Source organism: Hyla sarda, chromosome 5 (assembly GCF_029499605.1).
Source record: "Hyla sarda isolate aHylSar1 chromosome 5, aHylSar1.hap1, whole genome shotgun sequence".
NCBI classification, from domain to species: Eukaryota; Metazoa; Chordata; class Amphibia; order Anura; family Hylidae; genus Hyla; species Hyla sarda.
The window spans coordinates 21,168,090-21,187,985 of record NC_079193.1 but is presented as its reverse complement, the minus strand read 5'-3'; the positions used below and the strand labels follow the sequence as shown (position 1 = coordinate 21,187,985).

The 19,896-nt window shown below is 44.0% G+C and overlaps 1 protein-coding gene across 4 annotated transcripts in view; it reads left to right on the top strand.

Annotated features, from left to right (window-relative positions):
* Nucleotides 1–19,361, top strand: part of ASNS (asparagine synthetase (glutamine-hydrolyzing)) — a 42,714-nt gene extending 23,353 nt beyond the window's left edge. For 3 of the 4 annotated variants that reach the window (XM_056518964.1, XM_056518966.1, XM_056518967.1), the window contains exons 7-12: nt 1,643–1,769; nt 3,990–4,096; nt 5,380–5,480; nt 13,861–13,942; nt 15,615–15,770; nt 18,995–19,361. In XM_056518964.1, the coding sequence (XP_056374939.1) occupies nt 1,643–1,769; nt 3,990–4,096; nt 5,380–5,480; nt 13,861–13,942; nt 15,615–15,770; nt 18,995–19,198 (777 nt within the window). In that variant the 3' untranslated portion in view covers nt 19,199–19,361. The remainder of the gene's footprint in view (nt 1–1,642; nt 1,770–3,989; nt 4,097–5,379; nt 5,481–13,860; nt 13,943–15,614; nt 15,771–18,994) is intronic. The other variant, XM_056518965.1, reaches the window with a different exon arrangement.
* The last annotated feature ends 535 nt before the right edge of the window (nt 19,362–19,896 follow it).

The following is a 19,896-nucleotide window of genomic DNA, read 5'->3' as shown; positions in this document are numbered from 1 at the left end:
AGCATACAAAATGACTGTTGTCTCAAATTCCCAGCTTGCAATGCGGCCGAGACCTGACATCACTAGTCAGATGACAGGCAGCCTGTCTGCTTCAATGGGTGGAGCGATCGCTTGGTGGGAGAGAGATCAATCTGCAAGAGCTGTAGGCACCCTGATTGAAAACCACAGGTCTTTTGAATGGATGCAGCTCATTTATGTTTTAATGGGTGGCTGATGTGTGGGAGGAAGGAAAATGGAATTGTGGGATTTGTAGTCAAAAAAGAAAAGTTAAATAGGAAATATCAGTTCACAAAGAGCTAGCCACAGTATTATGGTAATCTCACAACATAGCCATTTAGCCCCAAGACAAGCGCAGATCCTTCCTAAGCATGTCCATTACTGTCTGCCAGGTACGTACTAAAATAACCTTATGGTGGAGAACCCCTTTAACATGACAGATGAAGGTCACTTACTTACCTCCCTGGCTTCAGGTTAGCGCTTTGACTATACAGACTTAGGGTCTATTCACATGGCGGAATTTTCAATTTGCGGAATTCCGCCTCAAATGAAAGCCCAATACGTTTCTATGGGATTCCGCACTCCCATTCCCATTTCTGAATTTCCACTAGTGGAATCCCGCAAACGGAAGTTTGGAAGTGTGAATGGGAGTACGGAATCCCATAGAAGTGTATTGGGCTTTCATTTGAGGCGGAATTCCGCAAGCGGAAATTCCACAGTGTGAATAGACCCTTACCCGACAATAACAACAATCAATATAGAATTGAAAGGGTTTGTAATTGAAAGATTTGTAATATTGGGTACTAAAAAATAATGATAAAATTATTAGAAAAAGGCATTATTAATAGGCACGTTTCCTTGTAAATTTGGGCTGCTGCTAGCAAAGTGGCTACTTACAAAATTTTTAAGCCTCCCTTTCTGCCATATATGAGGGTGCTGACACCTGGACCTGGGTGCTTTGTTATATTTCCGCAGACCATAGCTACAGATGGATGTTAGAAGCAAAAAACTATTCCTATGGTGCTCAGTCCAGAAATAGCAGATATTTTAAAAAATAAGTGAAGTGGAGAATAGAGGACGGCACTCACCCAGGATAGTAGCTTCAAAAGTTCTTTATTGTATGAACACGGTGGCGGTGTCAGACAGGTGAATGGACAGGAACGCCGAGGGTGACAGGTGTCATCAGAGAGGATTTAGACATAAAAGAACAACCTTAACTTCAGAAGCTCATAAGTACTGAAAGGATTAAGATTTTTTAATAGAAGTAATTTACAAATCTGTTTAACATTCTGGAGCCAGTTGATATATAGAAAAAAAAAGTTTTTTTCCTGGATAACCCCTTTAAACTGAACACTTACCACACTATATATGGAGCAGATTTGGTGGATCCCCATTGGGCAGATAAGTCACATGGTTCACCTCATGCACACTCCCCTAACAATAGGGTTACAGGCACAACAGGTACATAAAAAATACCAATACATTAACCATAGTATAACATTGCATTATATTGAGTCCTGGGTAGTGTTTGAGCCCAAGACGGACACTGAAGGCAGCATTTGTCACACAGGATGGGCAGAATACAATGTTCTGTACTGGGTCACCACAATGTGTACACATACTAATTCTTTATCACCAACTACAGGTTGCCAACCATATTGGTAGTGAACATTATGAAATAATTTTTGACGCTGAAGAGGGGATACAGGCGGTGGATGAGGTCATCTTTACACTGGAAACCTATGACATCACAACAGTGAGAGCCTCTGTTGGTAAGAAACACTTTCCGGGCCCCGCAGCTCATGGGCCCCATAGCAGCTGCATAGTCTGGTTTTGGTGGTATATCCGTATATTTAAAGGGGTATTCCAGGCAAAACCTTTTTTTTATATATATCAACTGGCTCCGGAAAGTTAAACAGATTTGTAAATTACTTTTATTAAAAAATCTTAATCCTTCCAGTAGTTATTAGCTTCTTAAGTTTTCTGTCTAACTGCTCAATGATGATCTCACGTCCCGGGAGCTGTGCATGATGGGAGAATATCCCCATAGGAACTGCACAGCTCCCGGGAAGTGAGTCATCAGAGAGCAGTTAGACAGAAAACAACAACTCAACTTCAGAAGCTAATAACTATTGGAAGGATTAAGATTTTTTAATAGAAGTAATTTACAAATCTGTTTAACTTTCCGGAGCCAGTTGATATATATATAAAAAAAGTTTTGGCCTGGAATACCCCTTTAATGCTGGATGCATGTATCCTATAGGTCAGTGGTCTTCAACCTGCGGACCTCCAGATATTGCAAAACTACAACTTCCAGCATGCCCGGACAGCCATCGGCTGTCCGGGCATGCTGGGAGTTGTAGTTTTGAAACCTCTGGAGGTCTGCAGGTTGAAGACCACTGCGGCCTTCGTCATCATCCAGACCCCCGTCATCACCCCCCCCCCCTTCATCATCACCGCCTGTCAATCCCTTCATCAGTGGTCTTCAACACTGTCCCTTCACAGAATACCTAAAGCAGTGGTCTTCAACCTGCGGACCTCCAGATGTTGCAAAAATACAACTCTCAGCATGCCCAGACAGCCATCGGCTGTCCGGGCATGCTGGGAGTTGTAGTTTTGCAATATCTGGAGGTCCGCAGGTTGAAGACCACTGAGAAGGGATTGACAGGCGGAGAGTTCACTCGAGTATAAGCCGATGGCTGTCCGGGTATGCTGAGAGTTGTAGTTTTGCAACATCTGGAGGTCCGCAGGTTGAAGACCACTGCTTTAGGTATTCTGTGAGACACCATATTGCACCATAGAACAGCTTTTAATAAAATATGTTTGTCACCTAGACCATATACACCTCTTAATAAAGCCATGGATCTGCAATATAGCAGTAGGTATAAGGCCCTAGAATGTCACCCTGCCACATCTGAAGGAAAGGAAAATCCAGCTCCCGATAGGCAAAATCCAGTAAAACTTAACGTTTATTCGTGCACATTAAAAATGGTAAGCCACCATAGCGGCAAGTGACGTGTCACTCATAAAAAACAGGAGTGAAATGCTGACGCGTTTCGAGCATAAGCTCTTAGTCATGGCACATGACTAAGAGCTTATGCTCGAAACGCGTCAGCATTTCACTCCTGTTTTTTATGAGTGACACGTCACTTGCCGCTATGGTGGCTTACCATTTTTAATGTGCACGAATAAATGTTAAGTTTTACAGGATTTTGCCTATCGGGAGCTGGATTTTCCTTTCCTTCACTTTCCTGCTACTACCTGGGGAGAACGGTCCCGTGCATCCGTGCTTCCGGACCTTACAGAATGGTGCCTGTTACGCCTGAAGAGTTGGTGAGCTGATCTATTACTGTGTTCTTTTGTACCTGCCACATCTGACCCTATCGAAAAATCCTGCGGACTAGGGACTGTCTGGATTCCAGAGCAATAAAGGTTTATAGTATTAGTCAGCAAGCTGGGACCGTCCAACTGTGGCAGGACTACAACTCTCAGCATCCTGTAGCTTTGCAGACCACTGTCTGTTTTACAAAAATATATAAATACATAAACAAAAATGTAAAAAAATTAAAGGGGTTATCCAGGAAAAAACTTTTTTTATATATATCAACTGGCTCCAGAAAGTTAAACAAATTTGTAAATTACTTCTATTAAAAAATCTTAATCCTTTCAGTACTAATGAGCTTCTGAAGTTAAGGTTGTTCTTTTCTGTCTAAGTAATCTCTGAGGACACGTGTCTCAGGAACCGCCCAGTTTAGAAGAGGTTTTCTATGGGAATTTGCTTCAAAACTGGGTGTTTCCCGAGACACGTGTCATCAGAGATTACCTAGACAGAAAAGAACAACCTTAACTTCAGAAGCTCATAAGTACTGAAAGGATTAAGATTTTTTAATAGAAGTAATTTACAAATCTGTTTAACTTTCTGGAACCAGTTGATATATATAAAAAAAGTTTTTTCCTGGAATACCCCTTTAACAGATTTTGTATTTTCTCAGGGATGTATTTGATTTCCAAGTACATACGAAAGAAGACGGAGAGCGTGGTGATATTTTCCGGCGAAGGCTCCGACGAGCTCACTCAGGGCTATATCTACTTCCACAAGGTTAGTGTTCTCTCTTTGGTGGGAGGAATGTCATTGCATTTACTTCTATAGTTCATTTCTATAGTTTTTCCTTTAAAGGAGTACTCTGGCGCGCACTTTTTTCCTTTTATCCCGTCCGGGCTGTAAAATATAAGAGAACACACTTTCTCTTACCTGCCAACGAGCCCCCGGAGCTCCGGTACACTCCGGTACAGGTGTTCGGTCCCCGGGCTGGATTCTTCTTACTTCCTGTTAGCCCGGTACATCACACGGAGCTTCAGTCTATCACCAGCCGCAGCGATGTCCCGCCTCGGCCGGTGATAGGCTGAAGCTCCGTGTGACGTGCCGGGCTAACAGGAAGTAAGAAGAATACAGCTCGGGGAGCGAACGCCTGTACCGAAGCTCCGGGGGCTCGTTGGCAGGTAAGAGAAAGTGTGTTTTCTTTTATTTTGCAGCCCAGATGGGATAAAAGGAAAAAAGTGCGCGCCGGAGTACTCCTTTAAAGGGGAGGAAAAAACTTTTTTATATATATATATATATATCAACTGGCTCCAGAAAGTAAATTACTTCTATTAAAAAAATCTTAATCCTTTCAGTACTTATGAGCTTCTGAAGTTAAGGTTGTTCTTTTCTGTCTAAGTGCTCTCTGATGACATATGTTTCTGGAACCGCCCAGTTTAGAAGAGGTTTGCTATGGGGATTTGCTGGTGGTGGTGGTGGTGGTGGTGGTGGGGGTGGTGATGGTGGTGGTGGTGGGGGTGGTGATGGTGGTGGTGGTGGTGGGGGTGGTGGGGGTGGTGGTGGTGGGGTTGGTGGTGGTGGGGTTGGTGGTGGTGGTGGTGGTGTTGGGGGTGGTGGTGGTGGGGTTGGTGGTGGTGGGGTTGGTGGTGGTGGGGTTGGTGGTGGTGGGGGTGGTGGTGGTGGGGGTGGTGGTGGTGGGGTTGGTGGTGGTGGGGTTGGTGGTGGTGGAGGTGGTGGTGTTGGGGGTGGTGGTGGTGATGGGGGGGGGGCGTGTATGACCTGTGGGACCCCTCTGATCAGCTCAGTGGGGTTTATGTAGTAGACCTGGTACTGCAGCCTACTTGAATGGGACAAACTATAGGACCAGACACAATGTGAAGAATGAATGAGTGGTGAGCAGTGTGGATACATGATTGTGCCTATTGGCCTAAACGTATTATTGGGTAGAAAGGTCCTAGCAGAGCAGCACCGAAATATTTCCAACATCTGTAAAAATGAGGAATAAGCTTGGGATGTGGTTGAGCTTTACATGGATTACTTCCACATAAACAATCTCCTTACAGGCGCCTTCTCCGGAGGAGGCGGCAGAGGACAGCGAGCGCTTACTACGAGAGCTCTACCTGTTTGACGTCCTTCGAGCTGACAGAACAACCGCTGCACATGGGTGAGCATCACCAGAGGGTGCACTGAGGGCCAGCATTAAATGGCGCACACATACATGGCTGACTCACACTCACTTTTCCTCCTCAAAGGCTCAATATGAGATGCAAGACCCTCATGCTGAGTTAGGAAGGGGTCCTGCAAATGTACCGTATATACTCGAGTATAAGCCGACCCAAATATGAGCCGAGGCCCCTAATTTCACCCCAAAAACCCAGGAAAAGTTATTGACTTGACTATAAGCCTAGGGTGGGAAATACATCATCCCCCCCCTGTCATCATCCAGACCCCCGTCATCATCTAGACCCCCGTCATCATCTAGACCCCCGTCATTAGAGATGAGCGAACTTACCATAAATTTGATTCGTCACGAACTTCTCGGCTCGGCAGTTGATGACTTATCCTGCATAAATTAGTTCAGCCTTCAGGTGCTCCGGTGGGCTGGAAAAGGTGGATACAGTCCTAGGAAAGAGTCTCCTAGGGCTGTATCCACCTTTTCCAGCCCACCGGAGCACCTGAAGGCTGAACTAATTTATGCAGGATAAGTGATCAACTGCCGAGCCGAGAAGTTCGTGACGAATCAAATTTACTGTAAGTTTGCTCATCTCTAATCATCATCATCACCCCCCTTCATCATCACCACCTGTCAATCCCTTCATCAGTGGTCTTCAACCTGAGGACCTCCAGATGTTGCAAAACTACAACTCCCAGCATGCCCGGACAGCCATCGGCTGTCCGGGCATGCTGGGAGTTGTAGTTTTGAAACCCTGCAGGTTGAAGACCACTGCGGCCTTCGTCATCATTCAGACCCCGTCATCATCACCGCCTGTCAATCCCTTCATGACAAAATTATGTTTTCTTGCGGCCTGGGTGCAACTGCTGCCTCAGCCATTGGCTGTCCGGGCATGCTGGGAGTTGTAGTTTTGCAACAGCTGGAGGCGCTCTGGTTGGGAAACACTGGTATAGGTTATGGTGCAACACTCCGGGAGTTGGAGGATTGGTTGGATAAATACATGCCATTGCATTGCCGGTATTGTTAATATAAAAATATCTGCAGGGTGACCAAAATACCGGCTGTGCCAATAAAATAACAGCCAGGTGGCAACCCTAGTTACCCCCTTGAGTCAACCCTGCCACCTTACTGTAAGTGTGGCTAAAATTTTTAAAGCTATGCAGTAGTTCAGTTTGACCTGCAGGTGGCAGTGTTGCCCTTGTGCTTTATACTTTACAAACAATCTGCAAACAGCTTGGTCTGCAGAACATTATGGTTTCTTAACCCCTTAACCCCTTAAGGACCAGGCCATTTTACACCTTAGGACCAGAGCGTTTTTTGAACATCTGACCACTGTCACTTTAAGCATTAATAACTCTAAGACGCTTTTACCTATCATTCTGATTCCAAGATTGTTTTTTCGTGACATATTCTACTTTATGTTATTGGTAAAATTTTGTCGATACTTGCATCGTTTCTTAGTGAAAAATTCCAAAATTTGATGAAAAAATTGAAAATTTTGCATTTTTCTAACTTTGAAGCTCTCTGCTTGTAAGGAAAATGGATATTTCAAATAATTATTTTTTTTATTCACATATACAATATGTCCACTTTATGTTTGCATCATAAAATTTACGATTTTTTACTTTTGGAAGACACCAGAGGGCTTCAAAGTTCAGCAGCAATTTTCCAATTTTTCACAAAATTTCCAAAATCACAATTTTTCAGGGACCAGTTCAGGTTTGAAGTGGATTTGAAGGGTCTTCATATTAGAAATACCCCATAAATGACCCCATTATAAAAACTGCACCCCCCAAAGTATTCAAAATGACATTCAGTCAGCATTTTAACCCTTTAGGTGTTTCACAGGAATAGCAGCAAAGTGAAGGAGAAAATTCACAATCTTCATTTTTTACACTTGCATGTTCTTGTAGACCCAATTTTTGAATTTTTACAAGGGGTAAAAGGAGAAAATGTATACTTATATTTGTAGCCCAATTTCTCTCGAGTAAGCACATACCTCATATGTCTATGTAAAGTGTTCGGCGGGCACAGTAGAGGGCTCAGAAGCGAAGGAGCGACGAGGGGATTTTGGAGAGTACGTTTTTCTGAAATGGTTTTTGGGGGGCATGTTGCATTTAGGAAGCCCCTATGGTGCCAGAACAGGAAAAAATACCCACATGGCATACCATTTTGGAAACTAGACCCCTTGAGGAACGTAACAAGGAATAAAGTGAGCCTTAATACCCCACAGGTGTTTCACGACTTTTGCATATGTAAAAAAATGTTTTAAAAATGTCACTAAAATGTGTGTTTCCACCCAAATTTCACATGTATGCAAGGGTTAATAGCAGAAAATACCCCCCAAAATTTGTAACCCCATCTCTTCTGAGTATGGAGGTACCCCATAAGTTGACCTGAAGTGTACTACGGGCGAACTACAATGCTCAGAAGAGAAGGAGTCATATTTGGCTTTTTGAGAGCAAATTTTGCTCGGGGGCATGTCGCATTTAGGAAGCCCCTATGGTGCCAGGACAGCAAAATAACCCCCACATGGCATACCATTTTGGAAACTAAACCCCTTGAGGAACGTAACAAGGGGTACAGTGAGCATTTACCCCCCACTGGTGTCTGTCAGATCTTTGGAACAGTGGGCTGTACAACATTTTTAATTTGCGCAGCCCACTGTTCCAAAGATCTGTCAGACACCAGTGGGGGGTAAATTCTCACTGCACCCCTCATTACATTCCGTGAGGGGTGTAGTTTCCGAAATGGGGTCACATGTGAGGTTTTGTTTTTTTTGCGTTTGTCAAAACCGCTGTAACAATCAGCCACCCCTGTGCAAATCACCTCAAATGTACATGGCGCACTCTCCCTTCTGGGCCTTGTTGTGCGCCCCCAGAGCACTTTGCGCCCACATATGGGGTATCTCCGTAGTCGGGAGAAATTGCATTACAAATTTTGGGGGGCGTTTTTCCCTTTTACCTCTTGTCAAAATGAAAAGTATGGGGCAACACCAGCATGTTAGTGTAAAAAAATTTTTTTTTTACACTAACATGCTGGTGTAGACCCCAACTTCACCTTTTCATGAGGGGTGAAAGGAGAAAAAGCCCCCCAAAATTTGTTAAGAAATTTCTCCCGAGTACGGCGATACCCCATATGTGACCCTAAACTGTTGCCTTGAAATACGACAGGGCTCCAAAGTGTGAGCGCCATGCGCATTTGAGGCCTAAATTAGGGACTTGCATAGGGGTGGACATAGGGGTATTCTACGCCAGTGATTCCCAAACAGGGTGCCTCCAGCTGTTGCAAAACTCCCAGCATGCCTGGACAGTCAACGGCTGTCCGGCAATACTGGGAGTTGTTGTTTTGCAACAGCTGGAGGCTCCATTTTGGAAACAGTGGCGTACCAGACGTTTTTCATTTTTATTGGGGGAGGGGGGCTGTGTAGGGGGCTGTGTATATGTAGTGTTTTTTACTTTTTATTTTATTTTGTGTTAGTGTAGTGTAGTGTTTTTAGGGTACAGTCACATGGGCAGGGGGGGTTACAGCGAGTTTGAGCTGCCGCGCAAAATTTGCTGCATCGCAAACTTGCAGCCTGATACTCACTGTAAGCCCCCTGCCCGTGTGAATGTATCCTGTACATTCACAGTGGGGGGGGGACCTCCAGCTGTTGCAAAACTACAACTCCCAGCATGCACAGTCCATCAGTGCATGCTGGTAGTTATAGTTTTGCAACAGCTGGAGGCACACGGGTTGGGAAACACTGAGTTAGGAAACAGACAATGTTTCCCAACCAGTGTGCCTCCTGTTGTTGCAAAACCACAACTCCCAGCATTCTCAGGCATGCTGGGAGTAGTAGTTCGGCAACATCTTTAGAGCTAGATGTTGCCGAACTACAACTCCCAGCATGCTTGGAGTTGTAGTTTTGCAACATCTGGAGGACTACAGTTTGCAGACCACTAATACAGTGGTTCCCAATCTGTGCCCTTCCAGATGTTGCAAAACTACAACTCCCAGTATGCCAAAACTGTCCAGGCATGCTGGGAGTTGTAGTTCTGCAACATCTGAAGGGCCAGATGTTACAGAACTACAAATCCCAGCATGCCTGGACAGTAAGGGCATGCTGAGGATGTGTAGTTTTGCAACATCTGGAAGGGTACAGTGGTCTCCAAACTGTGGACCTCCAGATGTTGCAAAACTGCAACTCCCAGCATGCCCAGACGCCAAGGGCTGTCTGGGCATGCTGGGAGTTGTAGTTTACAGGGTCCCTTTACAGCAATGCATGTCGCTTTACGGCGACGTGCATTGCTGTAAAGGGCCCGACCGCGGCTGAAGATCTACTCACCTGTCTCCTCCGCCGCCGTCTTCATCGCAGGGATCCGGGTCTTCAGGGACGAGGTAAGTACCGGGGCCGGTCCCCAGCACTCCCCCGTCCCCCGCCGCGTCCTCCGGTCTTCCTCCCGTCCTCTCCGGACTTTCAGGGGCCGGGCAGGGCGGGAGGAAGTAACCGCCCCCCCCCCCCTGCGATTGGTCGGTTAACTAACCGACAGATCGCAGGGGATCGGAGGAGGTGGCCGGCTTGCCACCTCGCTCCGATACTCCAGCATGGTCCTGGCTGTCTGTGACAGCCGGGATCATGCAAAATTACCGGGCGGTCGGGTCCCAGAGACCCGATCAGCCCGATATCGCCGCAAATCGCAAGGGCGATTTCCCTTGCGATTTGCGGCGATCGCCGACATGGGGGGCCTACATGGCCCCCCTCGGCGTATGCCCTGGATGCCTGCTGAAGGATTTCAGCAGGCATCCAGTTCCGATCTCTGCCCGGGGCGCGGCAGAGACCGGAAAATGCCATGACGTTGTGGAACGTCATTGGTCCTTAAAGCCCAGGGTGCCATGACGTTCCACAACGTCATTGGTCCTTAAGAGGTTAAGGACCAAGCCCGTTTTGACCTTAAGGACGCAGCCAATTTTATTTTTGCGTTTTCGTTTTTTCCTCCTCACCTTCTAAAATCCATAACTCTTTTTTATATTTCCATCCCCCGACCCATATTGGGGCTTGATTTTTGCGTCACCAATTGTACTTTGTATTTTTTTAGTGAGGAAATTTAAATGAAAACCACAATTTAGCAAATTTTGGAGGGTTTCGTCTTCACACTGTACACAGTACGGTAAAAATGACATGTTTTCTTTATTCTATAGGTCAATACGATTAAAACAATACCCATCTTTACATACTTTTCTATTATTGTACTGCTTTAAAAAAATTATAAACTTTTTGTAGAAAATCCGTATGTTTAAAATCATCCTATTTTGACCATCTATAACTTTTTAATTTTTCCTTATACATGGTGGTATACATGGAGGGCTCATTTTTTGCGACGTGAACTGTACTTTTTATTGATACCACATTTGCATATATGAAACTTTTTAATCACTTTTTTATAATTGAAAAAAAAAATTTGACAAAAAAACAGCAATTTTTTAAATTTTTTACGTTTACACTGTTCACCGTATGGGGTCATTAACATTATATTTTCAGAATTCGGACATTTACGCATGCGGCGATACCAAATATGTTTATTATTTTTATTTTTTTTACGCTTTTTGGGGGTAAAATGGTGAAAAAGGGACAATTTTAAGTTTTGTTGACTTTTCTCTTTTACATTTTTTATGTCCCCATAGAGGACTATCTGTAGCAATCACTTGATTGCTGATACCGTTCAGTGCTATGCATAGGACATAGCACTGATTAGTGTTATCGGCTATTTTCTGCTCTGGTCTGCTCGATCTCAGACCAGAGCAAAAGACCCCAGGAGACAGACAGACAGGCAGGTGAGGGGACCTCCGTCCGCCATTTTAGATGATCGGATCCCCGCGGAAGCGCTGCGGGCATTCTGATCATCCATTTAAAGGGGTACTCCGGTGGATAACTTTTTTTTTTTTTTAAATCAACTGGTGCCAGAAAGTTAAACAGATTTGTAAATTACTTCTATTAAAAAATCTTACTCCTTCCAGTACTTATTAGCTGCTGAATACTACAGAGGAAATTCTTTTCTTTTTGGAACACAGAGCTCTCTGCTTACATAATGACCACAGTGCTCTCTGCTGAAATCTCTGTCCATTTTAGGAACTGTCCAGAGCAGCATATGTTTTCTATGGGGATTTTCTCCTACTCTGGACAGTTCTTAAAATGGACAGATGTGTCAGCAGAGAGCACTGTGGTCATGTTGTCAGCAGAGAGCTCTGTGTTTCAAAAAGAAAATAATTTCTTCTGTAGTATTCAGCAGCTAATAAGTACTGGAAGGATTAAGATTTTTTAATAGAAGTAATTTACAAGTCTGTTTAACTTTCTGGTACCAGTTGAATAACCTGTCCTTAAGGACGTAGATCGTATGCATACGCCCGTGGGAATTCCGGTCCCCACCGCTAGCTGGTTGGGGACCGGACCGGGATCCCTGCTGAAATCATTCAGCAGGCATCCCGGCACATCGCTGAGGGGGGTCCTGAGACCCCTCCATGTCGGTGATCGCAGGAAATCACAGGTCAATTCAGACATGCGATTTTCTGCTATTTCTGGGCTGATCGGATCTCTGGTGACCCGATCGCCCGGAAAATAGGGATGATCGGAGCTGTCAGTGACACCCCCGATCATCCTGAGGGATAGGAGCAAGGTTGCAGTGCTGCGATCTCCTCCTATGCCCTGCCATTAGTCAGCAATGAATGCTGACCAATGGCAGTGGAAGACGGGGGGGTTGCCATGGAAACTCCCCGCTCTTCCCACCCCTGGATGTCGGGCAGAACGGGGGGAGAAGATGGCGGCCGGTACCCGAAGAGAAGATGCCGTGGGGACCGCCGATCATCGGTGACAGCAGTGGAGATCAGCGGCGCAGGTAGGGAAGCGACGGGGGGCTGAAAGGAAGGTGGCAGTAAAGCGATATTTACTGCTGCCCTTCTAGTGGTTGCCAAAGTGGTTGCCAAAGGCTGCCTGGGCATGCTGGGAGTTGTAGTTTTGCAACATCATGAGGGTCACAGTTTGGAGACCACTATTAGAGTGGTGCCCAAATGGTAGCCCTCCAGATGTTGCAAAACTACATCTCTCAGCATGCCGACTGCCCAGGCATGCTGGGAGTTGTAGTTCTGTAACATCTGTCCCTTCAGATTTTGCAATTTTCATGAAAACTTTGAAAATTGCTGCTCTACTTTGAAGCCCTCAAATTTTTTCAAAAAGTAAAAATATGTAAATTTTATGATGCCAACATAAAGTAGACATATTGTATTTGTGAATCAATATAAAAGTTATTGTGAATATCTATTTTCCTTACAAGCAGAGAGTTTCAAAGTTAGAAAAATGCTAAATTTTCAAAATTTTCATGAAATTTTAAGATTTTTCACCAAGAAAGGATGCAAGTAACGACGAAAATTTACCACTAAAATAAAGTAGAATATGTCACGAAAAAACAATCTCAGAATCAGAATAATAGGTAAAAGAATCTTAGAGTTATTAATGCTTAAAGTGACAGTGGTCAGAATTGAAAAAAAAGGGCTCAGTCCTTAAAGGGGTACTCCGCCCCTAGACATCTTATCCCCTATCCAAAGGATAGGGGATAAGATGTCAGATCGCCGCGGTCCCACTGCTGGGGACCCCGGGGATCCCCACGAGTTCGCTCTGTGCGTAATGACGGGCGATACAGGGGCCGGAGCAGCGTGACGTCATGGCTCCGCCCCTCATGACATCACGGCCCGTCCCCTTAATGCAAGTCTATGGCAGGGGGCGTCCCATAGACGTGTATTGACGGGGGCGGGCCGTGATGTCACAAGAGGCGGAGCCGTGACGTAACGATGCTCCGGCCCCTGTATCGCCCGTCATTACGTGCAGAGCGATCTCGCTCTGTGCAGTAATGATAGCGGGGTGCTGCAGCAGCGATCTCCGGGGTCCCCAGCAGCGGGACCCCGGCGATCTGACATCTTATCCCCTATCCTTTGCATAGGGGATAAGATGTCTAGGGGCGGAGTACCCCTTTAAGGTGAAAATGAGCTGTGTCCTTAAGGGGTTAAAAAAAAAAGAAGTTTTCCAGCGGAGAACCCCCCTTTAAATGGCAGACATCCGCGCGATTGCGGATGCCAGCCATTACCGGCGGGTCCCCAGCTGCTGATAGCTCCGATGCTCGTGGTCATGTACAGGACGTAAATGTACATCCTGGTACGCGATGTAGCTCCGCACCAGGATGTACATTTAAGTCCGTGGTCGGTAAGGGGTTAAAGGAGTAATTAACATTAAATATAAGACACAAAGATTCATGTCATGTTGTTTACCTCACAATGAAATCACAAGCTTTATGTGACTTAAATAGATTTTCGTATTTTTGAATTTTTTATTTCTTTATAAAAGGCTTGAACTTCGAGTGCCCTTCCTGGATCATCGCTTTACTTCATACTACCTCTCTTTGCCCCCGGAGTTGCGGATGCCTAAGGTATTGAGCTTTAATATATACAGTGGTCCCTCAAGTTACAATATTAATTGGTTCCAGGATGACCATTGTATGTTGAAATCATTGTTGAGACCAGAACTCTCTGGAAACCTGGTAATTGGTTCTGAAGCCCCAAAATGTCATCCAAAAATAGGAAAAAGTGAGAATTAAAGAAAAATAAGTAGATAACTAATATAGATAAAGCAAATCCTTACATATAAAAGTAAGAAAGATCTGTTGGGAGCTGTAATCACTGTCTATGTCAGTGTTTCCCAAGCAGGGAGCCTCCAGCTGTTGCAAAACTACAACTTCCAGCATGCCCGGACAGCCTTTGGCTGTTCCGGGCATGCTGGGAGTTGTAGTTTTGCAACAGCTGGGGGTACCCTGCTTGGGAAAACACTGGTCTGGAGGACAGGAGCTTCTTCAGGGTCCTGTACAGTACACAGTGTCCTAAAAAGTAATATGCGGCCGCCAACTCTGGTGCAGGTAAAGAGTACAGAACATGTAATACCTCCCTGTACTGTAGGAGGCGCTACCAGACACCAGTCAGTGCATACACTTCAGTAATACAGGTAAAGAGTACAGAACATGTAATACCTCCCTGTACTGTAGGGGGCGCTACCAGACACCAGTCACTGCATGCACTTCAGTAATACAGGTAAAGAGTACAGAACATGTAATACCTCCCTGTACTGTAGGAGGCGCTACCAGACACCAGTCAGTGCATACACTTCAGTAATACAGGTAAAGAGTACAGAACATGTAATACCTCCCTGTACTGTAGGGGGCGCTACCAGACACCAGTCACTGCATGCACTTCAGTAATACAGGTAAAGAGTACAGAACATGTAATACCTCCCTGTACTGTAGGGGGCGCTACCAGACACCAGTCACTGCATGCACTTCAGTAATACAGGTAAAGAGTACAGAACATGTAATACCTCCCTGTACTGTAGGGGGCGCTACCAGACACCAGTCACTGCATGCACTTCAGTAATACAGGTAAAGAGTACAGAACATGTAATACCTCCCTGTACTGTAGGAGGCGCTACCAGACACCAGTCAGTGCATACACTTCAGTAATACAGGTAAAGAGTACAGAACATGTAATACCAACCTGTACTGTAGGGGGCGCTACCAGACACCAGTCAGTGCATACACTTCAGTAATACAGGTAAAGAGTACAGAACATGTAATACCTCCCTGTACTGTAGGGGGCGCTACCAGACACCAGTCACTGCATGCACTTCAATAATACAGGTAAAGAGTACAGAACATGTAATACCTCCCTGTACTGTAGGGGGCGCTACCAGACACCAGTCAGTGCATACACTTCAGTAATACAGGTAAAGAGTACAGAACATGTAATACCAACCTGTACTGTAGGGGGTGCTACCAGACACCAGTCAGTGCATACACTTCAGTAATACAGGGGTTTTACCAGTGAATTTCCATTCTAATTGGTCGGTTCTTCCAGCCATTGACACGTTTCACAGATCTGGACTGTCCGTAGCAGTGTATGTTGAGTCTGGTTTCAACTTACAATGGTCCAGAATAGACCATTGTATGCTGAAACTATTGTATGTTGAGGCCATTGTAAGTTGAGGGATCACTGTACATTATACTTGTACGTCTGGATAGGTGCCGTGTTGTGACTGTGGTTTATTCTGCACAGAATGGAGTTGAAAAATACCTCCTGAGAGAAGCCTTTGAGACGTCCAACCTTCTACCCAAAGATATTCTGTGGAGACCCAAAGAAGCTTTTAGTGATGGACTAACATCTATAAAGAAATCCTGGTTTTCCTTTTTGCAGGATCATATTGAACAGCAGGTACAGTAATGCATTCAACATATCTCATCAACAAGTGCAGATCAACAAACACCATGCTTAGCTCTCCAGGGGTCCAGAATAGAGATGAGCGAACTTACAGTAAATTCGATTCGTCACGAACTTCCTTTTTTTTTTTTTAAATCAATTGGTGCCAGAAAGTTAAACAGATTTGTAAATTACTTCTATTAAAAAATATTAATCCTTCTAGTACTTATTAGCTGCTTAATACTACAGAGGAAATTCTTTTCTTTTTGGAACACAAAACTCTCTGCTGACATCACGAGCACAGTGCTCTCTGCTGACATCTCTGTCCATTTTAGGAACTGTCCAGAGCAGCATATGTTTTCTATGGGGATTTTGTCCTACTCAGGAAAGTTCCTAAAATGGAAAGAGATGTCAGCAGAGAGCACTGTGCTCGTGATGTCAGCAGAGAGCTCTGTGTTCCAAAAAGAAAAGAATTTCCTCTGTAGGATTAAGCAGCTTATAAGTACTAGAAGGATTAAGATTTTTTTTATAGAAGTAATTTACAAATCTGTTTATAAAGAAAAAAGGGGGGTACCAAAAAGCCTCTAGACTAATACCATAAATGGTACATGATGATAAAATCGCAAAGAAATAGAGTCGGACTGTGCTTCACTTTAGCTGATGAACAATATTTAATATTAAATAATTACAAATAAGATATTAATGTAAAAATATTATAAATGGTATAAATCAAATACATAAATATCTCCTTCCACAGGGCCCTTGTGGGGAGGTGATAGTATAGTAATAAAATAATTTAATAATTTAAAATCTCTGATATCTCTACTGAGGAAAGGGTCGTCTACAAAGTACCCTGAAACGCGTCTAGAGAAAGAGACCTTTACCGCATGACCACCGCAATCCACTAACCGTAACTTCCTACCTCCGATACCACTCCTGCCAAGCTCCGTTGTACGCTGCTTTTACACCTGGCTGTATTTTACCTGCTTCACCATCAGACGCTGAGAGATCCTCCACGAGGCTTTGCTTTGTCCCCGGAGTAGATCCATCTGTCTCCGAGTATGCTTCCATCTCCGGAGTAATCCATCAAACTCCGTGACTGGCGACTTCTCTTAGGCCTGTGGCAACCGGGCCCTTCACCACAAGCGCATGCCAGCGCTGGACATAGCTTCCACAGCACTTGTCATCTCCCTCTCGGACGTCCAGCCATACAATTACATCATCTATGGGAATTGGTAACTATATTACTATATGAGCTGTTTCTAATTCTACGATCACGGAGTGGACTTTATAAAAAGTGAACTATGCCGGTTTACACAATACTGGATTAGCGGAAGAATATATCATACATGCGGATTTTAAATTATTAAATTATTTTATTACTATTACCTCCCCACAAGGGCCCTGTGGAAGGTGATATTTATGTATTTGATTTATACTATTTATATTATTTTTACATTTATGTCTTATTTGTAATTATTTTATATTAAATATTGTTCATCAGCTAAAGTGAAGCACAGTCCGACTCTATTTCTTTGCGATTTTATCATCATGTACCATTTATGGTATTAGTCTAGAGGCTTTTTGGTACCCCCCTTTTTTCTTTATAAACTACTTTATATTTGTATTTTTTGGTGTAAATACTTTCCATTTAGCCTCGACTAGTTTATTTTGTGAGCTGCACATACCCCAATTTTTTCTAATTTACAAATCTGTTTAACTTTCTGGCACCAGTTGATTAAAAAAAATAATAATAAAGTTTTCCACGGGAGTACCCCTTTAAGAGGAAGCCAGAAGATCAAATTTCACCCAGCACCATTGTAAGTATAGCAATATGTGAAGAATCTAGGGAAAGAAGTCATTTATATTGCAATTGTTATTCCTAATATACAGTGTACAAAAATATTGAGGTTTTAAAGATCAGAATCAGTTTAGGCCTTGACAACTCTTACTAAACACACCGCTACCTGTCCATCGTCTTCTGCGCACTTCATCTTCTACATTAAAGGGGTACTCCGCCCCTAGACATCGTGGTGATCCCACTGCTGGGAACTTCTGCAATCTCTCCTGCAGCGCCCCCTGTCATCTGGTGCACGGAGAGAGCTTCGCTCCGTGCCTGTTTAATGGCGAGGCAGGGGCTGGAGGATCGTGACATCATAGCCTCGCCCCCCCGTGATGTCACACCCCACCTCTCAATCCAAGTCTATGGGAGGGGGCGTGGAGGGGGCGTGGCGGTCATTAAACAGGCGCGGAGCGAAGCTCTCTCCGTGCACCAGATGACAGGGGGTGCTGCAGGAGAGATTGCGGAAGTTCCCAGTGGGGGGGGGGGGATCACCGCGATCAGACATCTTATCTTTGGATAGGGGATAAGATGTCTAGGGGCGGAGTGCCCCTTTAAAGAAGACATTAATATCAGAGTCCGACTCCTAACACCCGTCAGATCAGCTACTTCTCCCAACTTTTGCAATTTGCAGTGACATCGCCCATGACAGTGTACTCTGGTGGAAATCTTTTTTTTTATTTTTATTTTTTTTAAATCAACTGGTGCCAGAAAGTTAAACAGATTTATAAATTACTTCTATTACATTTTTTTTTTACTCCTTTCAGTACTTATTAGCTGCTGAATACTACAGAGGAAATTCTTTTCTTTTTGAAGCACAGAGCTCTCTGCTGACATCACGAGCACCGTTCCTAAAATGGACAGGGATGTCAGCAGAGAGCACTGTGCTCGTGATGTCAGCAGAGAGCCCTGTGTTCCATAAAGGAAAGAGTTTCCTCTGTAGTATTCAGCAGCTAATAAGTACTGGAAGGATTAAGATTTTTTAATAGAAGTAATTTACAAATCTTTCTGGCACCAGTTGATAAAAAAAAAAATAGTTTCCACCGGAGTACCCCTTTAAATAACCGAACCAGCCCTGCTATATATATCTTTGCTTTGATGCTGTCCCTGGTCCTGAAATATTAAACTTCCTCTATGAAAAATGAAATTTAAAAACTATGGCTTTATGGCCCATTAAACAATCACTCAGATAGCAGAACTTAAATTTTGCGCTCGGTGAAGGAATCTTCCCGCTGAAAACATTTATCGGTTAGAAGACCTAAGCGATTTTTCCAGGTCATTGTGCGCCATTCTTATGTTCGTGGGAGAACCCATTGTCCATGTGAAGAACTGATGGAACCTCCATCTGATACATTGTTGCTGATTGAATGACCATTGTTTCCGGCATCTTTATCTCCAGGTTGATGACTTAATGCTGGAGAAATCTGCCAAAAAGTTTCCCTTCAATCCTCCCAAGACAAAGGAAGGTTACTTCTACCGTCAGATCTTTGAGAAGTATTACCCTGGCCGCGCTGACTGGTTGACTCATTACTGGATGCCTCGATGGATCCACGCCACCGACCCGTCTGCCCGAACACTCACACATTATAAATCCGACGCGTAAAGTTCTCCCGAACTTCAGGAGGAAATCATTAATTCGCACTTTCCATAAATTCTCTTTTTTATAAAGCCGACAGTTTACAATAAAAACCCGGTGGAGAGGATTACACATAATGTTCGGAGGATGATGGGTAATGTTACACCGACACTTTGTCTGCTGGAGGACTTAAAGGGTACCTTTCATCAAAAAAACTTTTGATATATATTATAGATTAATGTATGTAGAATATTTTTCTGATAGCATGTTATTAAAAAATATGCTTGTTTCTATTTAATTTTCCATTTTGAAAAAATGACCACTAGGGGTCTCCCTACCAGTCCTTTTTTTTTTTATTGTTTTTTTTTATAGATTTCAGACTTATGCTGGAGTCCTAAATCTCAGACTGCAGCCGGGACACAGACAAGCTCAGCACTGCTCCCTGCCAAGGAGTTTGTCTGTGTCCCTGCAGCATGAGTCTGAAATCTATAAAAAAAGGACTGGTAGGGAGACACCTAGTGGTCATTTTTTCAAAGTGGAAAATTAAATAGAAAGAAGCATATTTTTTAATAACATGCTATTGGAAAGTTATTCTGCATACATTAATCTATAATATATCAAAAGTTTTTTTGATTAAAGGTACCCTTTAATGCATTCACCTTCACCTCCTGACTGACAGATCCTGTTATTTGAGGGAATTTTACAGGTTCTTATCTGGGGGGTCC